Raw genomic sequence first — 25407 nt, forward strand, 5'->3', positions numbered from 1 at the left:
TAATTGTCATATAATTAAACACTTATTGGAAGGTTTTTCGGTCAGTTGTCAGAACTATTTCCCGTTGGTCTTGGAAGCAGCAAGCATACTCGTGCCCTCGACCTGTCGTTAACGTAATAGCGAGCTGGTCCTTGCCCGACTTCGGGCAAATAATTTTGACTAATGACTGACAAGCGATTCAATAACTGTTCATTCTTAAATACTTAAAATTAACACCTTTTTAACAGTACTTTTTCTCCACGTGCCAACGTATGTACAGTAATGTATCATTGTAATGTTGATTCTACTCCGAATTACGTCCATTGGCGCCCAAAGCCCAGTTCTTTGTTTATTCATGCTCGCATACTCAACAGGATATCGGTCTGAAAATACATTGAAATAATTTAAAGCCATTAATATATTGCCGTGCTGTATCATTGGGTGGTATTACCTCAGACAGGCTGATGACGACCCGTGGATATGATCACTCAATGACACTGCGTGGCCATATTATAACCTCTTAAGTATTTTTCTACTGTTAAGATTACAAACATAGGTAAAATTTATATATAATAATAATATATATTATACAGGTGCGTATCTACGCAAATACTTAGTTGCGTAATGAAATTATGACAGTTCGGAGATTTTGCCATACCAAAAATCTCGATTTCGGAATAAAAAACGAAGAAGGGTAGGGGTGTCTGTGAAAGGGTTTAACCTTCCCGCACCTACCCACAAGGCATCGATCTGCGATATCCCAAATAGGCCCTAGCTACGCGCCTGCAAAATAGCTTTCATTTTCACCTCATGACGCTAGTACTCGTAAGTCAATAATTATACTACTACTACTACTACTACTACTACTACGACTACGACTACGACTTACACATACTAGTACATGCAATTAGTACGAAAAACAATCAACAACCCTCATTTTGCATCGCTCGTAATTTAGTGGTTGCCTTAAAAGTAATTATACCAGTATTACTAAACTGACGCGATGTGTATACATCTATTCTGATAAAGTTCTGGGATGGTATTCAATAATGATCATAAATGGATCTAAGAATGATGTAGCTCAAGTCAAGTCAAGTAATATTTATTTTCTGAAGTCGGATTACATAACAAGTAACATAAGCTCTACTGAGATTTTTACACCGACTTACATACTATTACATGCATAATAAATATATATGTTCAAGTTAAGAGCTAAGTTACTAAAATACATACGTGTTACAACATAGAAATAAGCCTAAGTATATATATATATATATATATTGAAAGCAAACGCACACATAAATCACAAGCGAATAACTTCAGTAGCATACAGTCAACTAAATAGCACATCAATAGGACATACATAGCACATAAATAACATATAAATAGCACATCAATAGCACATCAATAGGACATAAATAGCACATCAATAGAACATCAATAGCACATCAATAGGACATAAATAGCACATAAATAGCACATCAATAGGACATAAATAGCATATCAATAGAACATCAATAGGACATAAATAGCACACCAATAGATCATCAATAGCACAGCAATAGGACATAAATAGCACAGCAATAGGACATAAATAGCACAGCAATAGGACATAAATAGCAATACGAGCACAGCAAACATAGGCAACAGAAATAACAACAACTTGGGTAATGGGCAAGCACACAAAGATACATGCTGCTATGGGTACAGAAAACACAGAGGCTAGCAGGTTTAAATAACTAGGCTAAAAGATATCCAGTAGGTTGCCGCCAGTTGACTATGGAAAGCTGAATTCCTATATAACTCCACATGATGAGCAGAAATATTCATATCCTTGCCAAGTATTAATTAGGGCGCGAAATTGGTTAAAAGAAGAGGCATTTCGAAAGTCATCTGGAAGCTGATTCCATAGTTTGGCGACAGCATACCGAAAAGATTTCTTGCCATACCTTTTTGTTCTTGGTTGTGGAATATCAACAATGTTTGTGTGTCTAAAATGATAATTAACATGTTTTTAGTTCACAAGATCATTTAAATATTCTGGAGACATATTGTTCAAAATTTTATATGTTTCTAAGGCAATTGTTCTTAATCTCCTGACTTTCAAAGAAATAAGACCAGATGTTACAAGTAACTGTTCATAGCTGCTAGTATAGTCTTCATAAACAAATCTTAGTGCTCTTTCTTGAATTTTCTCTATTTTCCTGGTGTTCGATTCATTAGTAAAATGCCAACTTAAAGAGCAGTAGTTAAAATTAGACATTACAAAAGAATAAAAATATGGTTAACACGTCTAATCTATTTATATGTTTACTTATTCTTTTTAAAACATTCAGTTGTCTGGAGGCTTTTCTACACGTACTAGCTACATGTGAATTAAAATTTAACAAAAAGTCTAGATTTACACCAAGCAGCTTCACTTCGTCATCACATGATATTTCTATGTTATGGAATTGAATTTTTTTTGCTGGGGTGTTTTCATGCTTAGAGCTATCGCTTGAAATTTCTCTGGGTTTGCCTTCATCTGATTTCCTGAGAACCAATCTATAAGGGTTAAGCTGTCATTTTCTATTGTACTTATTAAATCTGTCAAACAGTGACTTGAATAAGAAAGAGTATTGTCGTCTGTATAACTGACTCCTGTTAATGAAGTTAAATATATCGTTGATTAAAATATTAAAAAGTATCGGTCCGAGTATTGAGCCCTGTGGTACACCTTTTACAATGTTTTGATAATCACTAGATATCTTTCCGATTTTTACGCATTGCTTTCTGTTAGAAAGGTATCGTTCGATAAGTCTTAAAGACTGTTCAGAAAATTCATAGAATTTCATTTATAATAACAATAGGTCATGGGGTAAACAGTCAAATGCCTTTGAGAGATCCATCAGAATTGCTGCCAAATACTAATTGTTGTCTAAGAAGTATTTTCAATCCTCAATAATTTTAGGAGAGCTGTATTACCGCCATAGCCTGGTCTAAATGCATTAAGGAAATGGTTAAATACTTTGTCAAAGAATTACATCAGTTTTTCATAGAGTGCTCTCTCAAACACCTTTGACACCACAGGTAAAAGGCTGACAGGTCTATAATTACTCTTATCTAAAATGCTAGTTTTCTTGTGTATTGGAACCACTTGTGCTTTTTCATATTATCTGGGAAAGTTGAATCCACTAGGCATCTATTTATCATCTCAGTTAGTGGTTGTGCAATAACAGGGGAAGCAATTTTTAACATAAATTTTATCACACCCAGTTGCCTTTTTAATACCCATATTTCTGATTTGTTTGTTTCCTTAATTATATTTATACTAACATGATTGTCATCGCAAGGGGTATTACTGTCACCTTTACTCTTAGCCACATTGATATAAAAATCATAAAACGAATACTGATCTCCACTTGGTCAGAAATAAGTGAGTCATTTTCACTAAGCACAATTCTCTTTTGAAAAGTAGTACCCTTATTAGTGAGGAAAGGTTTAATTGTTTTCGAAAAGTCAGCTTGCTTACAACCTCCAGAGCATCTGTCTTATTTTTTCTTGATTTTTTTTCTTGATTTTATTAACTTGGTTTCTCATTTGCCTGTAGTTTTCCCAATTGGTTGCATTGTAATTCCTTAAATATTTATTAAATAACATTTCCTTCGTATACATGTTTTTAAGGCAAAATTCATGAATGGGGCAGGCTGTATAGGTTTCCTTCGTTGCTTAATCGGAGCATGTTTGTCAAAGCATTCAATCACTACTGTTGAGGATTTGTCAGAAACCGAGTTTATGTCATCACCATTATTAATAAAAAATAAATCTGAGCATCTAAAATCATTAAAATTCTGTTTCGCTAAAATTTTAAAAACTCCTGTAGCTAATGAACCTTGCTTTATATTTTGGTACTGTTAAATTCAGAGTAAGACCAATCATGTTGTGGCAGTCACTAATTCCGCAGTTAAAATTAATAACATCAGAACATTTTCTTGATACATTAGTAAGTCCAATAGACTAAGTGTCTACAGGATAACAAGGAGCTACTTTGACCATGTTTGTCAGGAGCTAATCGGATTACTTGTTATGAATAACTGACCAAAAGAGTGAATGAAGTCAATACTGCATTACGATAAGATTAACTGAAGTTGTATATTGAATACCACCTTAGTTCAGCGCAACCAATACATACTCGAAGCAAATGAAAGCGTATCTAAGATATGAACGCTGAATAATAATTGTACATATATATATATATAGCGTCTTTAACTGAAAACTTAGGGCCATCTTATCAACAAGCATACGATGAACCTTAGGATTCACGATTTTAAATTGAATACCAAACGAATGGCTAATGTTTGAAATATTATTTAACAAGAGCTGTCGCATTAAGTGACGAATGCCCCCGAAGTGCGATTCAGTGCAATAGATTATGCAATTACTAATATGCCTACTTGGCAGGAAGGGCTATAATACATTTTAAGCAAATGTCGGCCCCCATGATGGTTGAAGTGTGGAGGAGTGATGTAGTAAGAGGTCTTCTGACAAGTCTGCTGTATGTAACCTAACACATATGCGTATCATTTTAAAATCCCTTCGTGAATGACAAAGTCATAGCCCGGACATGGACAGCTATACTCCTAATACTGTATATGCATATACAGTATTTCATAATGATTACACTTTTTAGTGTGACCTTGAACTTTAAGGTAATGTCGTGGATCTTGCAAGCGACACATCGCCTTTATGTACTGAACACGTGTCAATTTATTATAACACCCCCCCCCCCCCCCCCCCCCCCCCCTGTGCATGACAAAGATACAAACCGGACATAACCAACTATACTGAATATGCATATATGCAACATCCCATACTGTTAAACTTGTACGCGTGTCCATGACTTGAGGTATGGACGTGGGTCTTTATGTTCCTAACATATGTCAAAGTAGTTTTGAAACCCTCTTCACGACAAAGTACCGGCTACGACCAAATACTATGTATATGCACACACACATCAATCCATGAGAATAAAAATGTAAGATGGCCTTGACCTTCAAGGTAGGAACGTGGTTCATGCACGCGACACGCAGTCTTTATGTACTGAACCCATGTGCATGACTAAGTTATAGCCCGGAAACGACTTACTATACTTTATATGCATATATGCGACATCCTATAAAGATAAACCTCTAGGTCTGGCCATGACCCTTGAGGTATATATCGAACATTTGTCCAAGTAGTTTTGAAACCCTCTTTTCATGACAAAGTTACAGCCCGGACACGACCAAATATTTTGTTTACGCACAAACACAACAAAGTTTGGCTTTGACCTTCAAGGTAGGGACGTGGGTCTTGCACGCGACACGTAATCTTTATATACTGGACACATATGCCAAGTAATTGATTTAAAATCCCTCAATGCATGACAAAGTTCCAGCCCCGACTCGACCAGCTTTACTGTATATTTGCAGCATTTTGTAATAATTTAACTCTTTAGTGGAACCTTTCACTTTCAGGTAGGGTCATGGGTGTTGCATGAGACACATCGCCTTCATGTATTGAACACATATGTCATTTTATTTCAAAACCTCTCCCGTGCATGACAAAGTTACAGCCTTGACGCGACCAACTATACTGTTTATGCATTTATGCAGCATAATAATATCCATAATAATTAACTTTAGTGTGGCATTGACCTTCGAGGTAGGGACGTTGATCCTGCACGCGAAACGGCGTCCTTATGAACGGAAAACATGTGTCAAACATGTGATAATTCTAAAATCCCTTTGTGCATGACACAATTACAGCAATTTATAGAGCAATATCTAAGGTGAAAACGTTCTTTCAAAATATATCTTATTAAACCAAATAAAATCGATCGTACAATTCGATCGTTGATAAGATTAAGTTGACAACATTTCTTGATAGATGTTATCTCCTGGGTATACGGCTGATCCGCTCCACCCTATGCAAATAAACTTATTCAATATCAGAAGCTAGTTTGTTTCTCCAAAAATAGTTCGCCTCCAATACATAATGTTCCAATAGGACGGTAAATGAAACAAACTCGTCTACAGTATGCTGCGTACGAAAATTAAGTACTGTCAATGCTGCACGTACAGTAATCAAATAGCTTTTAAGCATTTTTCATGATATTGCTTAAGTTCTTACGAGTTGCATCGACGTGCAACGGTAATAGAGGATGAGAGTAGTATAGTTGTACGCCTCTCACCCAAGTGATTTGAGGCTAGATCCGAAACAGGATTGCTTTGTTATGAACTATCAAAAATGGACTCAGTACCGGTTAGTATTCAGAACTAAATCGAAAGTGGTTCATATCAGAGGTCAGGTGTGTTCACAATCGAGCGTTGCAGTTTTCATTTAACACAATTGCCAACAAGTTGAAACCCTTCATTGGCATCGATTTTATCCATCTAGCCGTGTAATTATTTCATGAATGGAAATATGCTTTTAAAACTAAGTCAAGAAACGCAAGCGAAAACAAATATAAATAATAATTAAGCAAATGCCTGGTTGACGTACAGTTCCTTCATGGATTGTGTAGTTTCCAGAGATTTCTTCTTGTCCTCCAACATCTTCTTAAAACAGTCATGGATCAGGATGTACTGAGACTGTAATATACATAATGGTTCCGTCTTATCAGCGTGCGAACGATCAAATATAGTATACACACTATTTAGATAGAAAGTGTTATCCCCAAATGAAAATAAGCTGTGTCGTACGTGGCCAATAAAACAACTAGTTTCTAATGAACGATTAATACTTAGATTCACCAGTTCGAAACGTGATCGTAAGATACAATCGTTGATAAGAGGGTCTGCATATCACGCTAGGCTTATTACAGTGTGGACTTACATATCAATGTAATGCGTATTCTACGGCTATACAAAAACGTTTCATATATACAGCTACATATATGTGACAACGTACCTGCACTTGAATGTACAGTAGCGTGATGCTTTATTGGATTTAATAGTCGGGGCTATCAAAATGCAACCAATGGTTGAAAATTGAGATTATCCATTGAAATCAACCCTAATTTAATTTTAAATTTAAACTACTCACTTCAGTCTGGACCATGTTGACTCTCTGTTCCCTCATTTCCATGACCATGTCGAAAATGTTGATGCGGTCATCGAAACTGAATGTTGGACTGTTCAGATACTGTTGCAAGCGATCTATAGCAATGTACGAACCGGTCCTGCCTACACCAGCACTGAAATATTCAGAGGAGCCTAGGAGAATGTTACAAATATATCCAAAATGAATGTCACCATTACACAACTACAAGGCAAAACTATGAAGTATGGTAAACTGGTTAAAAGTATGAAAACAGCTGTCTTAAATTGAGACTATTACTGACAGCAATGGTTTATAGAATAATATGAGGACATATAAAATGACCTCAACCAATCAGAAAATTCATTTTTACTACTTTCTGCTATTCTATTCATATACGTTTTGCACATAACGGCGTAATGTCAACAACTGGAAATTGTCAATATCAATTCATTTAACCAATAGCAGATAGTTCGTTTCAGGAAATTTTGATTACAATGTTAACTTTTTTGTTTAACTGTCTGTTAGGAACGATGCTTACCTGCAATGTATAACCATAGGGTTGGACATGTCGTGCGGCACGTGAACTCGAACTGTGCGCACGAAGTCAATGAAATGTTCAACTTTCACGGAAGCCGTGAAATCCATAAAGTCCAGGTAGTGGAATTGCACAACCTTCCTCGTCTTCGTTTGCTGAAATAGAATAAAGCATTGATACATTATAAAGTGTTTCATAAAATAAACAAAGCGCGTCTTCGGTATAAATCTTATGACACAATTTAGCAAGCTCATTTTCAAATAATATTTTGGTAAATATAATAATAAATAATTATGTAATAAAATAATTGGCCGACGTTGTTATCAGCTAAGACCATCATTAGTATACCCCCATTTAGGAGCTTTAAAGGAGATGTGAATGCCACATTTCGCCACATCACGCCACAATCTCTTATGATGTACATGTTGCTCCATAAGTATTGCACTTGCACACATGAAACTTAACTTAGTTTTTCGCATAAATATTAATACGAATGTTGGTCAGCAAAAAATAAAAAATAAAAGAATGATTTGTTAATTCCTCGACAAAAAATATGGCCCTTGACTAAGTTATCCTGCTATTGCATGCAGCTCCAAAAGTAATGCACTTACACACATATATCTTCATACGATGATGGTTTGCATAGGGAATTATGAACTTGCAATTTGTATGACTCTTCCATTCGTCTACCAAGAGTTATGGCCACTGGCTTAGTAGACCTATTGTGTTGCATGCAGCTTCAATAGTAATGCATATACACACACAGACCTTCAAATGAGTGTTGGTCTTCATGACATTTAACTTCGTCATACAAGAGTTATGGCCCTTGACTTCGTATAATATGGTTTGAAAAATCAAGCATCAAGCTCCAGGTATTGCGTAAACAGTGCCATTAAACCGGGTTTATGCCTTAACTTTTTGCTACCAAGCTTGTTTCTGTAGTTTTTCACATAAGTATATCATAGCAATGCTGGTCAGCATGTGAAATTGTGGCTCCTTAAATTTGAGTTTGTTTCACTTGATCCTACAACAGTTGTGAAAAACATCACATCTTTAATAGCTCTAACTATGATTATTATTCATTATTATTATTATTATTATTATTTTATTATTATTATTATTATTATTATTATTATTATTATTATTATTATTGTTACAAGACAAACAAAGACATACAAACACTGAATATTTTATTTAGCCCCTACTAGTAGGTGCGAAAGAAATTCGCAAGCACTTAAAGAAACATTACGTCGGTGGCGTGCGAGATGTCGAAGATGTTGATGTTGAACTTGTTCATGTTGGTTATTGATGTTGGGTTGACCACAACATTTCCGTACTGCTTGGGCTCTTGGACAGTGTCCGGCCAGTACATCTCACACTTATCCTGTGGTCGGAAACAATGAAAACGTGTTAACAATGATATTATTCTTAAACAGGCGCCTGTTTGTGAAGAGATATGTCGAGTTGTTGTCGTAGTCTTGTAGGCAGAAATGTCGTAAGCAAGTGCACACGTTTATGTTTTCCATCACTGGAAACCTGTTGGTTCTTTGGTTCAAAATAACACATAAGTAGGAGAAAAGGTATGTGTCGAGTAAGGCCCCTTGCCGAGCGGTGGGATTCGTTTTCAGTTGTCCATTGAGATGAAATGTTGACATATTACTATAAACAGTTTAAAAACAAGCAGAAACATCATAGTCAAATCTTGTATGAACATTAAACACAATCTATTTTTATAGAAATCATAGTAATATCACTGTATAGACATAATACAAAAGAACAACAATAAAATATCTTCGAAACAACGCCTGTATTCAATCTTATCCAAACAACCTCTTCAATTTAGAACTACCACATGCGTTTCTTTTCATTATAGTTAGTATATGTTTGCTGTTAACAATTTACAAGTTACGTGTTAAGTAAGCGTTGTAAATTATTAATGTTGTTAAGTTATTCGATAGTCAAATAAACATGGCATCTTAAAGAAACGTACTATGTTTTCCTTCCTTGCATTGCGTTAACATGACGATCACCATGACGTTTTGTTCCCACACCATTCGCCAGAAGTCATCGATCGTTCCTGGCAACGGACCCTGGGTTGCTATGTACTCCCGTTGTTGGTGAAAGCCCTACAACATATGGTAATTAGTAAATGACTTAAAGAGTAGTTATCTTTGTTTTATTTAATTTAAAACTAAAAGCTCTGTGTTTTTTCGTTATAATTAACAAGAAATTATACTACTCGTCTTCAGAAATATAATGAACTTGGTTTCTGATCCTGTTTAAATGATGCCAGAAAGAAGGAACAAAATCATGCATGGCTCCAATTTCTTGAACTTTCTTGAGCGTCACAAGCTAAAGCATCTTATTTCATTTAGCACAAACACTTCTTAACTTGATTGTACTTAAACATTTTTATTGTGATCGCCATGAAATTTCCTATAAAAGCATCGGGACTCTTCAAAACAAGACAATTACACAATTTACGGCAAAACTAAATTAGTGGGATCATCTTGATCCTGTTAAAAAGATTATTCGAACATTTAGGACCTGGCAATTAATATGAAGCATTTTCACCATTGAATAAGTATATAGCCAAAGGAACTGAGACTTGAATAGCAGAATGGTAAAGCGTACACCATGCAATTCAACTTACAGACACATAGCTAGCATTGATATAGTCTGATTCAGGGTCATCGTCATCCAACTGTTGAAGTTTAACCCTGCTATGGTTGACTGGAGGTAGAAATAGTATAACTTTGTTAGACAGATTATTCATCTTAGAAATAAAGTACAGAAAATATTTACATGTTAACTAAAATAATATCATTCTCTAACGATTTTTAGTCTCTTACGGGCACGTTCCTGTATCACAGTTACAAAGGACAGCTTATCAATTGAACACAACATTATTGTGTAGGTTCACAGAAGGAAAATGGTATGTACAGTGGCAATGTTGCGATCTCATTAGATTCTTATTTAAACCGTTGCGGAAAAATAATTCCATGTTGAATATATTTTCTTACCAATTTCATAAAACTAAGTGACTTCATTTTTTTTTTATATTTATAGATATTTAAATCGTACTTTCTGCTTTGCAGAAAAAAATATTCTTGTGACTACTTTTGTTGCGCTATGCCAGAAACAATGCCTTCACTGTCCAACATATTAATGGGATTTTGAGTAGATCGTGGTTACTATTTGTGTAAGTCTACACTTAACTTCGAAGTGCCCGTATGAGAATAGATATCGCCGGAGCTCTGAAGTGTTTGACTTAGTATGCTGCTTGCAGCATAACCCTTATAATTATGTACTCCCAGCATTTATCTTCTTTGTACGAATAACTACTACTATTGTACGTTACTATGTGAAGAGCAGAAAATTACTTACAGGGCAAAATATTGACCCATCTGTTTTTGGATTTGTTCGGTTCAAGGTTGGCAGCCTCGAAGGCGGACATCCCTTTTATCCGACCCGCACGCCTCTTAATCTCCTTCCAGCAATAAAACATATTGTATGTAATCCAACAAAGTAGTTTGTTGTAGTTGTTGATTTTAAATAAGTTGCTAAGTCAAATCTCTGTTGTTAAATCAAAAGTAATACGATAACAACAAAATGATCAACCTAATCAGATGATGCACTGGATTGTATTACAAATAGAGAGTGGGTACGACACCAAACTTAAAGGGAATATAAGAAAATAAGAGCAAAACAATTCTACCAGAACATATCGCTTTAACTGTATATGAGTTGTTATGTTAAAACAGCTATAAGCTTATATGAACTACACGCGACAACGTGCAAAACCAGTATTAGTAGCAAAACGCAGACATCTTTACCGCGGAACTAAGTCGACTCGGTGCTATACAGTTATAGCATATACGGTTATAACAAACGAGCGTACCTCGTACTGATCTGACAGGAGAAGATGTGTGTCCCTGTGAAGGACAGCAAGGGCCTCGCTGTATGTTGCTATTGGAATGGATCTAAAAAAAGTCAGTATTGTTTCACAATGTTGATTAAGTCTATTCTTACTGTATGAGTACTTCATTTGAATACACAATAATTCAGTATAACACTACTAAACAAGTAAGTAACAAAATACTCGTATATATCCATATATCAACAACAAATGACATACTATACAGCCAAGCTTAACGTAATCAAAGTCTGTGTTTCACCTTAAATCAAACACAACACGATATCACTCATTTTCATATTAAGCAATTATTGTTCAATAACATATAACCCATATTCAAGGTTTAAAGACTATGCAATACACAAGAAACACAAATGTGCAACAGCAGACAAACGACCTGTCGGGCTCTGCAATCTCTTGATGTGTTTCTTGTTCCTGTTCTTCTTCGCCCACTCCTAGCAATCGTTCCTTCCACTGAAGCCTGGAAGCATTTACAAAATTTACAAAATTATCAATTATTGTTCTTCCTATCATGCTCTTGTTCTAAGTACATACATTATATATATTATATATCAATTATATTTATGATACAGCATTTGGTACTCTTTATACATCAAAACCTAAGGTCTAAGTAATAGTAACAGCACCCAAAACCCGAGTTACTGAAATAAAAAACGAGCGCTTCAGAACGAATGTACAATTTCGATATCGAGGGTACAGGGGTGTCGAAACTTTGTGCTATGTTATCAACGACAAAGCTCAATAAAGTGTGTGTAGTATGAATAATAACATTATAATTCATCAGCACACTAGTTATAGCACTTGATTTTGTTTCGACATGGGTGTTAATGTATAGACAAAAAATAGAAATAAACACTTTCAAACGTGGGTCAAGAGACGAATTAAACTTGAGAAGAAATATGAAAATATGAAACTATATGAAACTTAAATATACAACTACTATATACTATAACTTTAATAGAAATTATATACTATTATACGTAAGTGTAACACGTATAATACGTGGCATTTGTAGAAACAAAGGCACTCAAATGAAGCATTAAAGTTTAAATCAAAACTAATCGAAACACACTTTATTCAGAATTGTACACAATGCGTCTACCATACATAATTTTAAACCATTCATTCACACTTACGGGTCAATTGCTCCTTGCCACCAAAGAACCAGAAACATACTGATGAGGATAAAGATGGCAATAAGAATGGGCAATGCAATCAAGGCCCCATCCACACCACCATCCTTCGAGACGCTTTGTAGTTGTTGGATTGTGAAAGGTCCATAGTGCTCGGACACAGTGCATGCAACCCTTGTGCAGGCATAGGCCTTTACCCTGTCAATGGTAATTCAATTGGCATAACTGTAAACACGTTTCGTATAAGACTTGTATCAATTTATACAGTCACTATAGAGATAAAATATATACATGCTTCATAGATGGTATGAGACGTGGATTAAGAACTTTAAAACAAAACTGCGTTTATTTTTACGCCAAACCTATATACGTTGGGGTCTTAGCATTACAGTCATGACCGGCCAAATGACGTATCATGAAAGACATGTCATTACAGGATGGACACCAGTATTGGTAACTGTCCAGAAATTTGACGTCAGCGTGATTCTATGATAGGTAAAATTAGTTTTCGTTACTGTCGCCGTGTCTCTCCGAACGTATATATATATATATGGAGGAACTTTTCTCTCGCTAAAAGAAAGACGCATAACCTAAACTGAATAAAACCTTGTCAAAATTGTGTTTAGTTCCGTTTACCATAGTTCTAATCCACTAGGAAGCGGCCCATTGCAAAAATCTTCAAGATCATGTTTTCTGCAGTTTTTATTTTGTCCAACCTCTAGCCGAAGTTTACCTATTATGAAAAAATGGACAATCATTGAAACATCTAATAGCGAGTTCAAATTATTTAGTATATTACAAACTTTACAAAGGAAAGAAACAAAGTGTATACCATTCACAATCGGTGCTAAGTAGAAGGTGAATCTATATGCTCCCTGGTTGTTATTTGATGTAAACTTGCTCCAGCTGCCTAAATTCATAACATCGTTTCCATTTACTGAAAATAAATGAAATGTTTTGCATTAAAACATTTACTGAAAGCGACAAAGATCATAATGTTGATTTTTTTCTTAATGCTGTTTAAATAAAATATTATATCGTCTTTAAGCCCGCTTATCAAATACAATCAACTTTGCTGTGTCAGTGGCGTCATCTTTAAAAACCGTTTCAAAAACCCCTTAAACATACCTTTTTTGACCACATCCCGTCCATTTCCTCCTACCATTCCATACATCACTATCTCCCCTTGTGTTTTGTTTGTGAAGAAATTAGGATCAAGGTCAACAATGGCCGATGACGAGGTGATCTCTAATATCTCAATATGAGAGTCCATTCTTGGGGGAGCTTTTCCGCGAAAAAGTAAAATTGAAATACGTAAACGTTGAGGTTATTAATAGCTTCAAAACAATGTGTGTACGAAATAGTAGAAGAATGGATATCAAATGGCAAATTACGATTAAAGTTGGTTTTATTTATAATTCACCAAAAGTAAGTGAATGGAGTTAAAGAGGCAAAATAATGAATAAAAAAATAATCAACATCTTTAAATACATGACCGGAGCTTCAATCCACTTGCTCTTGTACTTACCGCATTCCTCCGTCCAAAATGTTTTGTAATCAGGCCTTCCCCTGATCCCATTTCTTCCAACTGCATATATCTGTCATCATAACTGAGCAATTGTTACTAAGTATATATGATACACCTTTCAATATATGTGTGAAATTAACTTCCAGTAAAAATTATAAACATGTATAAACTGTTCAAACTAAATTATTCGCTGACCATTTAAGACAAAGGTAAATAGTTTAGGCAATTTAATATTCATATATGGACTATTTTGACTTTACGATAAGCTGGCGTTCGCTCGCCGCTAAAAAGACGCCAGATGTTTCACAACAAAATTTCGCGCATACAAATTATTTGTCAATACATAACTGGCAAATAGTCACAGACTTTTAGATGCTAGGTAAAGAATACATTCCAATAAGTTGAGTAATAAATAGTCTAACCAGCAACTGGTATCTCCGATTAGCCTTGAGACCTTCATACACCAATGAAAACTGACTGTTGTGTCTGGAAAATGGTTTAGGGTCATCAACGGTATACGTGAACACCTCGTGATTATGTTGCTCCGTTTGTACAACATACTGTGTGATATTGGCATGTCTGTCAAAGAGGTTGGGTTCGCTCCACGTAACTCTGACCTTTGTGGCGTCACATACGTTTGTCAGATATTTGAAAAGTTGTACTTGAAATGACGTCGGTGTCCCTGGTGCTAAAACAAAAACAAAATTACATTTCATTTCAATTCAGGTTCGTTTACATACAATTTGAATCGTACCGATAAATACATGTATAATGTTATACCACAGACGTTACAAGCTTTGCGATATCAGTATTAATATCCTCGTAAATATACATATCAAATTGAAATTTCAATTGTGGCTCTAAAGTTATAAGTCTTAGATTATCAAAATATTTAATCAGCTTGAACTAAACTTGTTCAAGGTTCTTTTCAGAAAATAATGCAAACTACTTTCATTTAAGCTTTGATCTTTATATAAAGATTAACATTTCAGTTAACATTTTGCGAAAACAATGTTTGGCAAAGTTGATTTTGAAAAACATACTTGATTCTTCGGTATAGAAAGGCTGAGATAGTTTTGTTACACTGATCCCTCCCTTGGTTTCTGCAATGACCTTCACCTTGTACTGCCAAAATTCGCGGAGGTTCTCTATCTCACATCCAGTGCTCGTGTAATCTGGAAAATGTATTACGCCCATGGTGTGTTATATATATACAGGATTCTAGAATTGTGTTAATTTGGGATTCACAATTTACACCAAGACCCAATTTCTCCAACACAAACAAACTCCATCGTAACATGCTTAAGAATGTTATTTCTAAGGCTACATTTCATACTAAATAAATATATTTTAAAACCAAAAATAGTTAATCGCAATATTGATGAATATAATTTCGTTTAACTGCCTCAATACTTTCAATAAAATATTTCACTATTTATACAAACACGAAAATTGCGTGCGTAGCTTGATCTTGTTATAAGGAAATTAAGCTATGAAAGAAGCCTTTTAGTTTTTGATTGAGACTGTTCATGAATCAAAATGGTAGGCACCACTGCACCATTTTGAACACCCCATATTCTATTTCAAGAACAGATAAGCTAAGCGCTCTCAAGGGCGGCTTTACTTTATAATCACTAAGGATTACATCAACGTATGGCCATATAGTAGCATTTAAATATTGAGCTTTGTGATAATAACATGACAACACGAATCAATGATTGGATTATAAACAATGTAGAGCATAACAAGTGCCATAGTGCGAAATGATAAGAACATGCACCATAAACAAAAAAGTTAGTGTATACAAATATTTCCAAGTCAACATGCTTGTAGGGAGTTGATAGTTGTCGTTTCTTATACATTGTAAAGCGTGTCTACAAAGGAAACGTTTTTATTTGTTTTATTACAGTCTATACTTCTTGTCCATTCTTATGATATTATTAGTTCTTTCGATATCTTTGTATGGATAAAACAATTGAAGAGTTTTGTTAAATAAAAAGTTCATATCACATGAATTGAGTGAAAATGCAACTTTATTAAGAAGACAATATTGGAAGACGTGGAGGATATTTTGTAACTCACTGGCATCTTTCTCTGAAATGTTTTACAAACCACGGTTAACGATGGTTATATATAGTAGCAATAAAATATCACAATGGATGATTACCAGGCAAAAGGCATTACATGATTAATGTATGTTTTTTTTAAAATTATTATCGTCTTGGAAAGTCTCTATTTGTTTAAACCAAAAAGAGTGATAATGTAACAGCGTGTGCGTACATGCGCAAAAAGGCCTTCATGGTACGAAAGTTATCACAAACTACAACTTTTCATATATATTTATTTTTTTGTGATCTCACTGACCTTCAACTTCACACCGAGCAGTGTGTTCCTGTCCAGGTATCGTGCTTATAGCGACCGCTGTGTAGTTGGTCGGACCTGGGTTTATTTCAGGAATCGTCCATGTCACGTTTATCGCGGCTGACCGAATATCGCGTATTGTCAAATTACCCACAGGTCCAGGGCCTGAGGTATTAATATACGTAGTTTTTTTATTGCTTGTATGTTATCTTTTCTGATAGATCCGTGCAAAAATGTTTCATTTAATATGTGTACATACTTCCAATATTTTAGTGGCTTCAGTTAAGCTACGATTGGGCGAAATGTTCTATGGAAATTGTTAGTCATATGTTATAAATGAAAGATAACTGTAGTTCAAAGGAACCTGTAAGGATAGACCAGTCAAATGGTCCTTAAATCGTGATCGTGACCACTAGACTGTTGACACAGAAATGAATAAGAAAACGATGAAAGCATATATACTTGTTTCAGTTGTTCGTTGTGTGAGATTACAGGTATTTCCATCTCCTGCAGCTGTATTTGGTGTCAACCACAAATCATAGTCTTTAAGATGTTCAAGCCCGGTAATGGTGTAGTTCACGTCCACCTGGTTTACATCAATCGGCTCAGGCAGTTCCGAATCACATCTTTCAGCATCGCGTCCCTTTGAAGAGTTAGCAATCATAACGTTAATGCATACATGTGCTTACATAATAAAATTAATTAGCGTACATGCCAAGACACCGTTAAATGATATTTTAATTTGAAAATTGACACATAATGTAAGGACTTACTCCTTTGTATTACAAGTTCATTGATAATTTACTTAAATACGCTGAAGAACACTTCTAGACTTTTTAAGGCTAATATTCGTTATATGTAAGTAATTTTTAAAACAATTAAACGCATTAAACAAAAACTTGTACCATTAAGTATATCACAGTCGCCCCTTCTCACTTTATTCACATACATTTGAAACTACCAGGTTCATGGACGAGTTGCATTCTGCATAGTACATCGTCCCCATCACTCTACTCATTATACAATAGAAGAGTACCATTTTCCCGGACGGTTTGATTGATTCAGATATTAATATGGAACATGCTCATTATATTTTTGAAAATCCAGTAAGTCTTTCCCATATTTACCCAGGTCGAATGTGTATCTGCTTCGATGAAAATTCTGCACACGTGTTTCCCTTTCGACCACTGTAGCTGGTACTTTATGATATTTCCATTCGGGACATCTGGACGTGACCACATCAAGGTAATGGTTGTGTTGGTTGCCTGTGCGTACAGTCCAGTGACACTCTCGGGTGCTGTGGAATAAAACATACGTTGATTATTATTATTATTATTATTATTATTATTATTATTATTGAATCATTTTAAAAACTCTGAGTAGGCCAAAATATATCCATAGCCGAATGTTTTCGAAACATTTGTGTTTTGTTTTCACATTTAATTACATGTTAGGTATATTTGAAAGAAAGAACTCAAATTGTATTGCATACAAAAATTCAATGGCGATATCAATTATACATATTTTTGTACTAAATATAACAGATACTTACTTGATTCGTGAGTTCTTGCGTCAACAAGAACAGATTTCCCCGTGAACATTTCGTTAAGAGCAGCAACAGAAAAGGTATAAAATGTACCTGAAATAAGTGATTCAGCAATTAACGAATTTGTAATACATTGTTTAAATTACTGTTGTTTTCTTAACATAATACAACGAAAACTGCAGGGACAAACCCAGTAGACGAAACCATGTCATTTATGAATATAATATTTAAACATATATATGTGACATCGTCTGAGAACATATATCTTGGTTACAAACAACGGTAACGCAAGAGAATGATAGGCTTCCAAACGAAACGGGTAACAAATTGTAAAATTAAATAAAGAACCGTTTTGAAAATATGTAAAAAAAGTATAATTGCTTGCTTGTGAAGCACGAAACTGCACGACAATATATATATATATATATAAAAAATTATTTATTACTCCATCCATGCAGACAGTACCTGCAAAAGGCAGTGACAAGTTAAGTTCAAAGTAGTTTCCAATCATGTCAACTTCCGACACTGATTTGTAAGTGCAGTTTGTTTTTGAGTATAACTAGTCCATAAAGTGCTTGAAACCATAGACATACACATAAAACATAACCCTCTATCGAAGCAAACAATACCTGCAAAAGGAAGTGACAAGTTTGTTTTAAAGTGGTTTCCATTCACGTCCATTTCCGGCGCTGTTTTGTTAGTGCAGTTTGTTTCGGAGTATGACTGGTCCCAATAGTGCTTGTAAGCAAAGCACACCGTGTAGGCAGAAATCACACCATTTGGGTGTTTAGGAGATTCCCAATTTAACTTTACTTCCGTTTTTCCAAGAACTTTAACTAAGAGGTTTAGTGGCTGACTTGGTTCTGAAATTCACAAAACAAATAAATAAGGTTTCATGGAACTGAACTGAATATTAAACCAAATCTGCTCTTGTAGCGAAATACGTTGAATTTGTGATTTAATCAACACATGTGGTTTATAAAATAGCTGGAAATAAATGAGTCACATTATAGTGGAAGTTAATAATCGCTATGTAACCAATGTCTGGATGTGATATTGATTTTGTGTACTATATATGTATGTAATCGAATATGAATTGGTTAAATAATACTATTTTAATTAGATAATGTAAAATGAATCCGTAGTATTACTATTTATGCATACTTTAAACACAATATCCTACTTATCACTAAAGTCTATAAAAATATGAATGTTTTCTACATTTATTTTATACACAGTGTTGTCATTTATTAGGAACCATGTACTAGTCGAAAGATAAACTTATGTTTGTCTGTCCGCGTCCGTCCATCCGTTCGTCTGTCTGTCTGTGTTGATATACTTTATAGATAACGATGGTATGATTCAGATGTATAACATTGATTTACCATTTTATTTGTGTTAGTTAACTTTGTTGATCAATCAGAAACAAAGTGAGATGGAAGAAAGGGTTATTTGTACAATTAGTTGTATATGATATTATGAACTAATGCGCTGCCTCTACGGGCTTAAAGTGTTATTGCCGAACACTTGAAGTTGTGAAACATACTAGGAATAAAAGGGAAACGTTTTTTGTATATGTTCATGAAACTTTTTAATTACAAGCAGTTCTGTTGCTGTTAGCAATTTATTTAGTATATACAAAACCATCTTCAATATTAGTGTATACAGTATATATAATGCATTACTATATATTTTATATGAAGTTTGGAGTTATTCTTCTTAATTAGCTTAAATAAAGCTACTATGCATTTGAGACCAAGTACACAAACGCATTTGAAGAATATGTTACAAAAGAAAAAAAGAAAAGAAAAAATGATCACATACCAATAATGTTGCACTGAAGTATATTACAAGCAGGGGTAATTATATTTTTAACTAGAATTGAATGGGCAAAAATCTATTTAAATATGATGGTAAAACATTTAATTAATTATTAATAATTATAATTGTATATGAACAATATGTAGCCAAGCAGCTCTCGCAAATTGTCTGCAAAATATCTCAGTGAGAATACAGAATATATTCCTATTTGTTTGTTACAAAAACAAACCCCTTTCCCTCGCCAAACAAATGTGTTGTTAAGATTTTAAGGGCAACCACAAATTCTGCTTTCATTACAGAATTATCTAAACGATGCTTTCAATAATTTTTTAAATAATTTGTGTTTGCATTGACAAATCTGACAAACATCATGTCTAATGATCAAAATTATCTAAATTTCGATTAATGAATATCAGGTATATACTAAAAGACCTGTGACAGTTAAATATGCAGCAACACATGCATTTTTTACAGAGCACCCAAGGTGACCTTTTTGTCTTGCTTTTTGATAAAAAGGTTGTTGTTTTTTACATCTGGTCGGAAATAAAATTGTATGAATGAATTAATGTTAAAATTTTCTTGACTTTTAAATGCCCAATATGTTATGACCTCTTATGAGGTATATTTTAAATCAAGCATGAAAATAGTCAAAACCAATTGTCTATATCATGGGACTTTCTTAGACACAGTATATTAAAGTTTAAACTTTTCAAGGTGTAATAACAAACAAATGACTTCTAACCCTCACATAATGTTTAACCCACAGGGTGATCTAAAAAGAAATGTGTTAAATTGCAATTACAATCAACATTCAACAGAGCTGAAAATATATTCTAAATTTAGCACCTATATAGCATATACAATAAAATTAATCAAGTCAGTGATATTGTTGGAACACGCCCACATAAGAACCCAGTGAAAAACTGTCATCTGAGCTTACTAAGCACTATTTCATATATATTTGTTGAGTGTACCAGCAAATAGAGCAAGACCAAATTTCAGTTCCAAATCCATTTATATATGAAAAAAATGAAACAATTAAATGATTATATTATATTATTTATACAGAATGACACCATGAGGCTATTAAATTATTCACATTTGTTAATATGCACAAAGTAAGGCTGCAGTTATGATCTACTATTAATTTATATAGATTTATTTGAGAAAATGCTTGCAATATGTACAGTGTCAAATTATGTTAATAAAATTCGATGTTCTCAAAAGCACAATCAATGTTTTCTGTACTGACAGCTGGATCATAAATGTTTAACATATCAGTTCAACAACATACAGTGATCTTGGATTCATTGACAGTTAAAACACCATAACTACTATATACCGAACTGATTTCTTCTTGAAAAAATCATGAATAAAAGCAACCGAACAAACCAGCAAAAACTGAAAGTATCTGGTTTTAAATGCTAAATATGGCACAAAATTAACAGAATAGAGTTTTGTAATTGTCTATATGTTGCTCAATTATTACATATTTGCTGTAAATGTCACATTTTGTATTATTTACACACAGACAAGTTTGACAGGGATGACTAACATCTGCATTCTCTTGAAATATGGGGTTCTGTGCTGCATCCAGTTTCATTGTTTGACCTCTTCAGGCTGCTGGCACATCAGAATCTGCAAATAACATAAATGCAATGTTTTTAACAGAATAAAAGTACTAACCACTACTGTGAAGGTATACCAGTTAACAATCATTTGAGGCATACACAATTCTATATGTAGTCATAAATTTGATATAGTCACATAGTCATAGTGTAATTTGATGGATTCAAAGATCAAATAAAAATAGATGAAATATTTTATTTTTGAATATTTTGAAAGTTTTAAACAACTCTAAGGTAATTGACTACAAAGAAGCAGTTTGGAGGAGTCAGAAATGCACTTGCTTAGAATCTCTTCAGACATTTTTCATCACCTGGAGGTGGTATGAAATTCCAGACAGAACTATCTTGAACAGGATTTTTTGTCCATAAAGGTCCTCTAGAGCTTCAGCAACCAGGTGGTTATAAAAAAGAACCAATACACTTGTGCTTTTACAGAATGTTGAAATGTATTAAGAAGTATTGAGGGATAAGTCAAAAACCTTGATGTAACTGACACACTTTTTATCCCATGTGCCTTGAGATACTTTAAGTTTTGTTTAACTGCTTATAAAATTAGTTCTTAATATTATGCTCAAATTTATAACGGCAAACAAAATAGTTTCACAAAATTGACAAACACGCAGAGGTTGTCGTTTCATACGAAAATGATATAATCTCATGGTCATGACCGGAAATAATTTACAGCCAGCATGAAACAATGTTATTTTGGAATGAAACAAACAGAGAAAATGAACTTAAAAGATTCAAACCCGCTATTGTTTGGATACAAATTATCATAAAGTGATTGTGAAATACTAATAAATTACCGCATGATGTCTACTCCAATTTAAGTTCGACTGGCTGGTCTGTCATCATCCCTATCTCCAACCTGTCATAAACAATAATAAAAAAAGTTATTAAGGAATTGGATTACTAAAAAGATGCACTATACCTGGTTGATGAAATTACTAAAAAACTTATTTTCATAATGACATTCACTAAAGGCTTCGAGTTGGGTGAAGCTGGCGTTTACACAAAATTATTATTTTTATTGTTTTTTATTTTTATTATTATTTTTTTTTTTGGGGGGGGGGGGTTACAATTGACTAGTGCATAAATTGTTTCTATAAGAACGAAAGACACATGAGTATTTATTATAGGTATATAAAATTAGGTCTAAATGACTAAATGAACGCTGAATATTTTCTCTTTCTCTTTCACAATTTTCAATGTTTACCTGCCAATTAAAAACAATACAGCAATAAGACTAGCGCAATCACTGTTAATTTATTTCATTCAGTAATACGTTCAATCTTAAACAAGAACAGCAGCATTATGACTCACGTATTAAGAAAGTACAGAAAGTAACGTTTCTGGTTTGTTTTTGTGTTATGGGTCATAATGCAGATCGTTCAGAATATTCAAAATGGCCGCAGCTGTCGGCATGCCATCAACAAATTATTAAAACTACTATAAGATTGTTTAGCAGTTTATTGTCCCAAAAATCGTTGTAAAAACGAAACTTAACCGTTTAATCTGATGCTAACAAATGAAAAATGAGAAAACCCTTTGAAATAAAAGTAGAAATGGCAACATTTACATTTTGTCAGACGCGTATTGGAAACGGATGTCGGAGAATTTGTACCCATTCAATATCGTACCGGTATGACTAGTTAGAGGAAAGTGCACTTTCCGCGGAAAGTACGAAATCGGTGAATACTCCTGATACGATAGTTTAGTGGTTACTGGTATGAAATCTCCGTAAATCCGGGAAACCCGGTACCTTGATTGGAACGCGAAGATAGATAAAACATGAAGTTTCTAGATAAACAGTTTTCAAAATATTAAATTCAATAAAAATAAAATAAAAACATGCATCTCAGATAAACTCACCTTAACAATTAAATCAGACTTATTTGCTCTGCTTCCAAACTGGGAGTAGGATTTGTTACGGCTTCATTTGTTGTTGTTGTTGTTCCTATAAACAAAATGGCATCCAGTGCTCGCTTGAAATCTTCATCAAGTTCATTGTAGCGTGAAATGCGGATTAATATATTCAAGTTTGATTCCATAAGCATTTAGTTTCAGCGATACTTAGTGATTTTGTCGGATGTAATTACTGCTTAATGACAATTTTTTTTTTTGCTTCATACTGTATTGCATATAAGTAAAACACGCTTTACTATTGATTGCAGTGCTATTTTTAACTCATTTCCATATATGGAAGTTCCGATAAAAAGTACATGTACCTCGGGTGTTTCCGTAATGATTTTTTATTGGTTTACGGAGGTCAAACCCCGCCCAAAACATGTACAATTTGCTTGCCGGCGTGAACGCGCTTTATATGAACAATATATGACGAGCTTTTCTGGTTCTCATTTTCATGGTTCAGTGGTGCCCAATATTTTTCATACCTATCACTCCGGCAAAAAGAAGTAGTCCCTTACATACACGTACAAACCGTAAGAGGGCTTATACAGACAAACGCTTCGCGTCTGTCTTCAAGCCTGTATTAAAATATATATGCAAAAACCTACTTAAAACCGAGTTATATAATTGAAATAAAAACATATTGATTTAATCGTAAATATAAAGGTATGCGATTGAAAAACGATTTCAAAAATATACAAACCACTTGGTTTCGTTGCAAATGTGTCCAATTTTGAAGCGCTAGATTTGTTAAAACTGTGTGCAAAGATTGTTATATTGTATTTTGTCCCGGCTGTCAAATTGGTAACAGTTGCGGTATTCGCACCTTCAGATGTTTTGGTCGAAAAGACTACCTCACCACCTGACTGTGTAACGTTGACAGAGTAATAATCCACACACCCTTCACTTGGGCTCCAACAAAGAGTCACATCTGGTGCCTCAAAACTTCCACAAAAAGTTCTGTTTAATTTTCCAGGACTAGCAGGAACTAAACAAACACGAAGTAAATTAAACATTCAGTTCTTGAAAAACAAATTTAATCATGTGGAGACTAGTGGTGCATGGTACAAATTCAGTGGTGCAAAAGCAATAGTTAACAAGTAAAACACAAAGATAATTACTCTTACAACAGACAGTTAAAATTTCCCAGTCTTTAAAACCAGCCATCAGCATTCGCGACTCTGCCTATTTGTGCTCCAATTTTGTGTAAAAACCATGCATGATCAGCGTCTATGAACTGTTAGATTCTACTATAATTGCTAAATGTTAATTTATATTTGTACAAATACTAAAAACAAACAATGATCATACAACTCTTTGATGTTATACCTAAAGAGGCCGAGGTTAACGCAGAGCTCTCAACCGTTCCTTTAAGGTCATCCACTTTGACGGTATAGTTACATCCAGGTACGAGGTCAGCGCAGGTTGCATTTCCAGTCTGTCCTAGAACACAAGTGTATTCCTCACCACCATCGAGATTATTTGCAACAACTGTGACGTTTACTGGAGATTCGTGTATCTCTGAATTCAGCTCCCAGGAAAGCGTCAATGACCTTTCATCTGTGCTAACTATGTGAATTCCAGTTTGGTTCAACTCTGTAGTAAAAATTAAACTTACACCATTTAAGAACATTATACATGCAAACATCATGAAATATCTTGAAAATAATGATTAATGACTAGACGTATGCATGATTGTATGACAAATATCAGGAACATAATGCAACTTCCTGCAATTGTAAGCACCAGTTCCAGTTTTTCTATTGTTCAAAAAATGAAACCCTAGTGTGTACTTCCTCCTTCAGTCATTTTTTTCAATGAAAATATAGTAAACGCTTTTAACTTTTTTAACACAACTTGAAAACAAATTTAAAGACGATTAAGATCTCTAAATATTTATTTCCTTACATTAAAAATTAGTATTTTTGAACTTTTGGAACTTGGAAATGTGGGGCATGAAATTTTGCAC

General features: G+C 34.2%; 2 protein-coding genes across 2 annotated transcripts; both read right to left on the bottom strand.

Moving 5' to 3' along the window:
* Positions 1 to 994: 994 nt before the first annotated feature.
* On the bottom strand, positions 995 to 15371 carry LOC128238112 (tyrosine-protein phosphatase 10D-like). Its single transcript, XM_052953683.1, has 18 exons — positions 15218 to 15371; positions 14597 to 14862; positions 14175 to 14244; positions 13775 to 13930; positions 13479 to 13583; positions 13283 to 13379; positions 12650 to 12844; positions 11890 to 11973; positions 11478 to 11559; positions 10964 to 11066; positions 10230 to 10309; positions 9570 to 9702; positions 8826 to 8962; positions 7580 to 7731; positions 7045 to 7195; positions 6502 to 6590; positions 1929 to 1970; positions 995 to 1010 (listed from the first exon to the last, which is right to left on the bottom strand). The coding sequence occupies exons 1-18, from the start codon at positions 15369 to 15371 to the stop codon at positions 995 to 997; spliced, it is 2112 nt and encodes a 703-aa protein (XP_052809643.1).
* Positions 15372 to 16530: 1159 nt separating this feature from the next.
* Positions 16531 to 25071, bottom strand: LOC128238113 (phosphatidylinositol phosphatase PTPRQ-like). The gene is made up of 7 exons (XM_052953684.1): positions 24768 to 25071; positions 24142 to 24426; positions 18711 to 18944; positions 18088 to 18174; positions 17663 to 17832; positions 16998 to 17178; positions 16531 to 16700 (listed from the first exon to the last, which is right to left on the bottom strand). Exons 1-7 carry the CDS (start codon positions 25069 to 25071, stop codon positions 16531 to 16533), a joined length of 1431 nt encoding a protein of 476 aa, XP_052809644.1.
* Between the last annotated feature and the right edge of the window lie 336 nt (positions 25072 to 25407).

Source organism: Mya arenaria, chromosome 6, assembly GCF_026914265.1.
Source record: "Mya arenaria isolate MELC-2E11 chromosome 6, ASM2691426v1".
NCBI classification, from domain to species: domain Eukaryota; kingdom Metazoa; phylum Mollusca; class Bivalvia; order Myida; family Myidae; genus Mya; species Mya arenaria.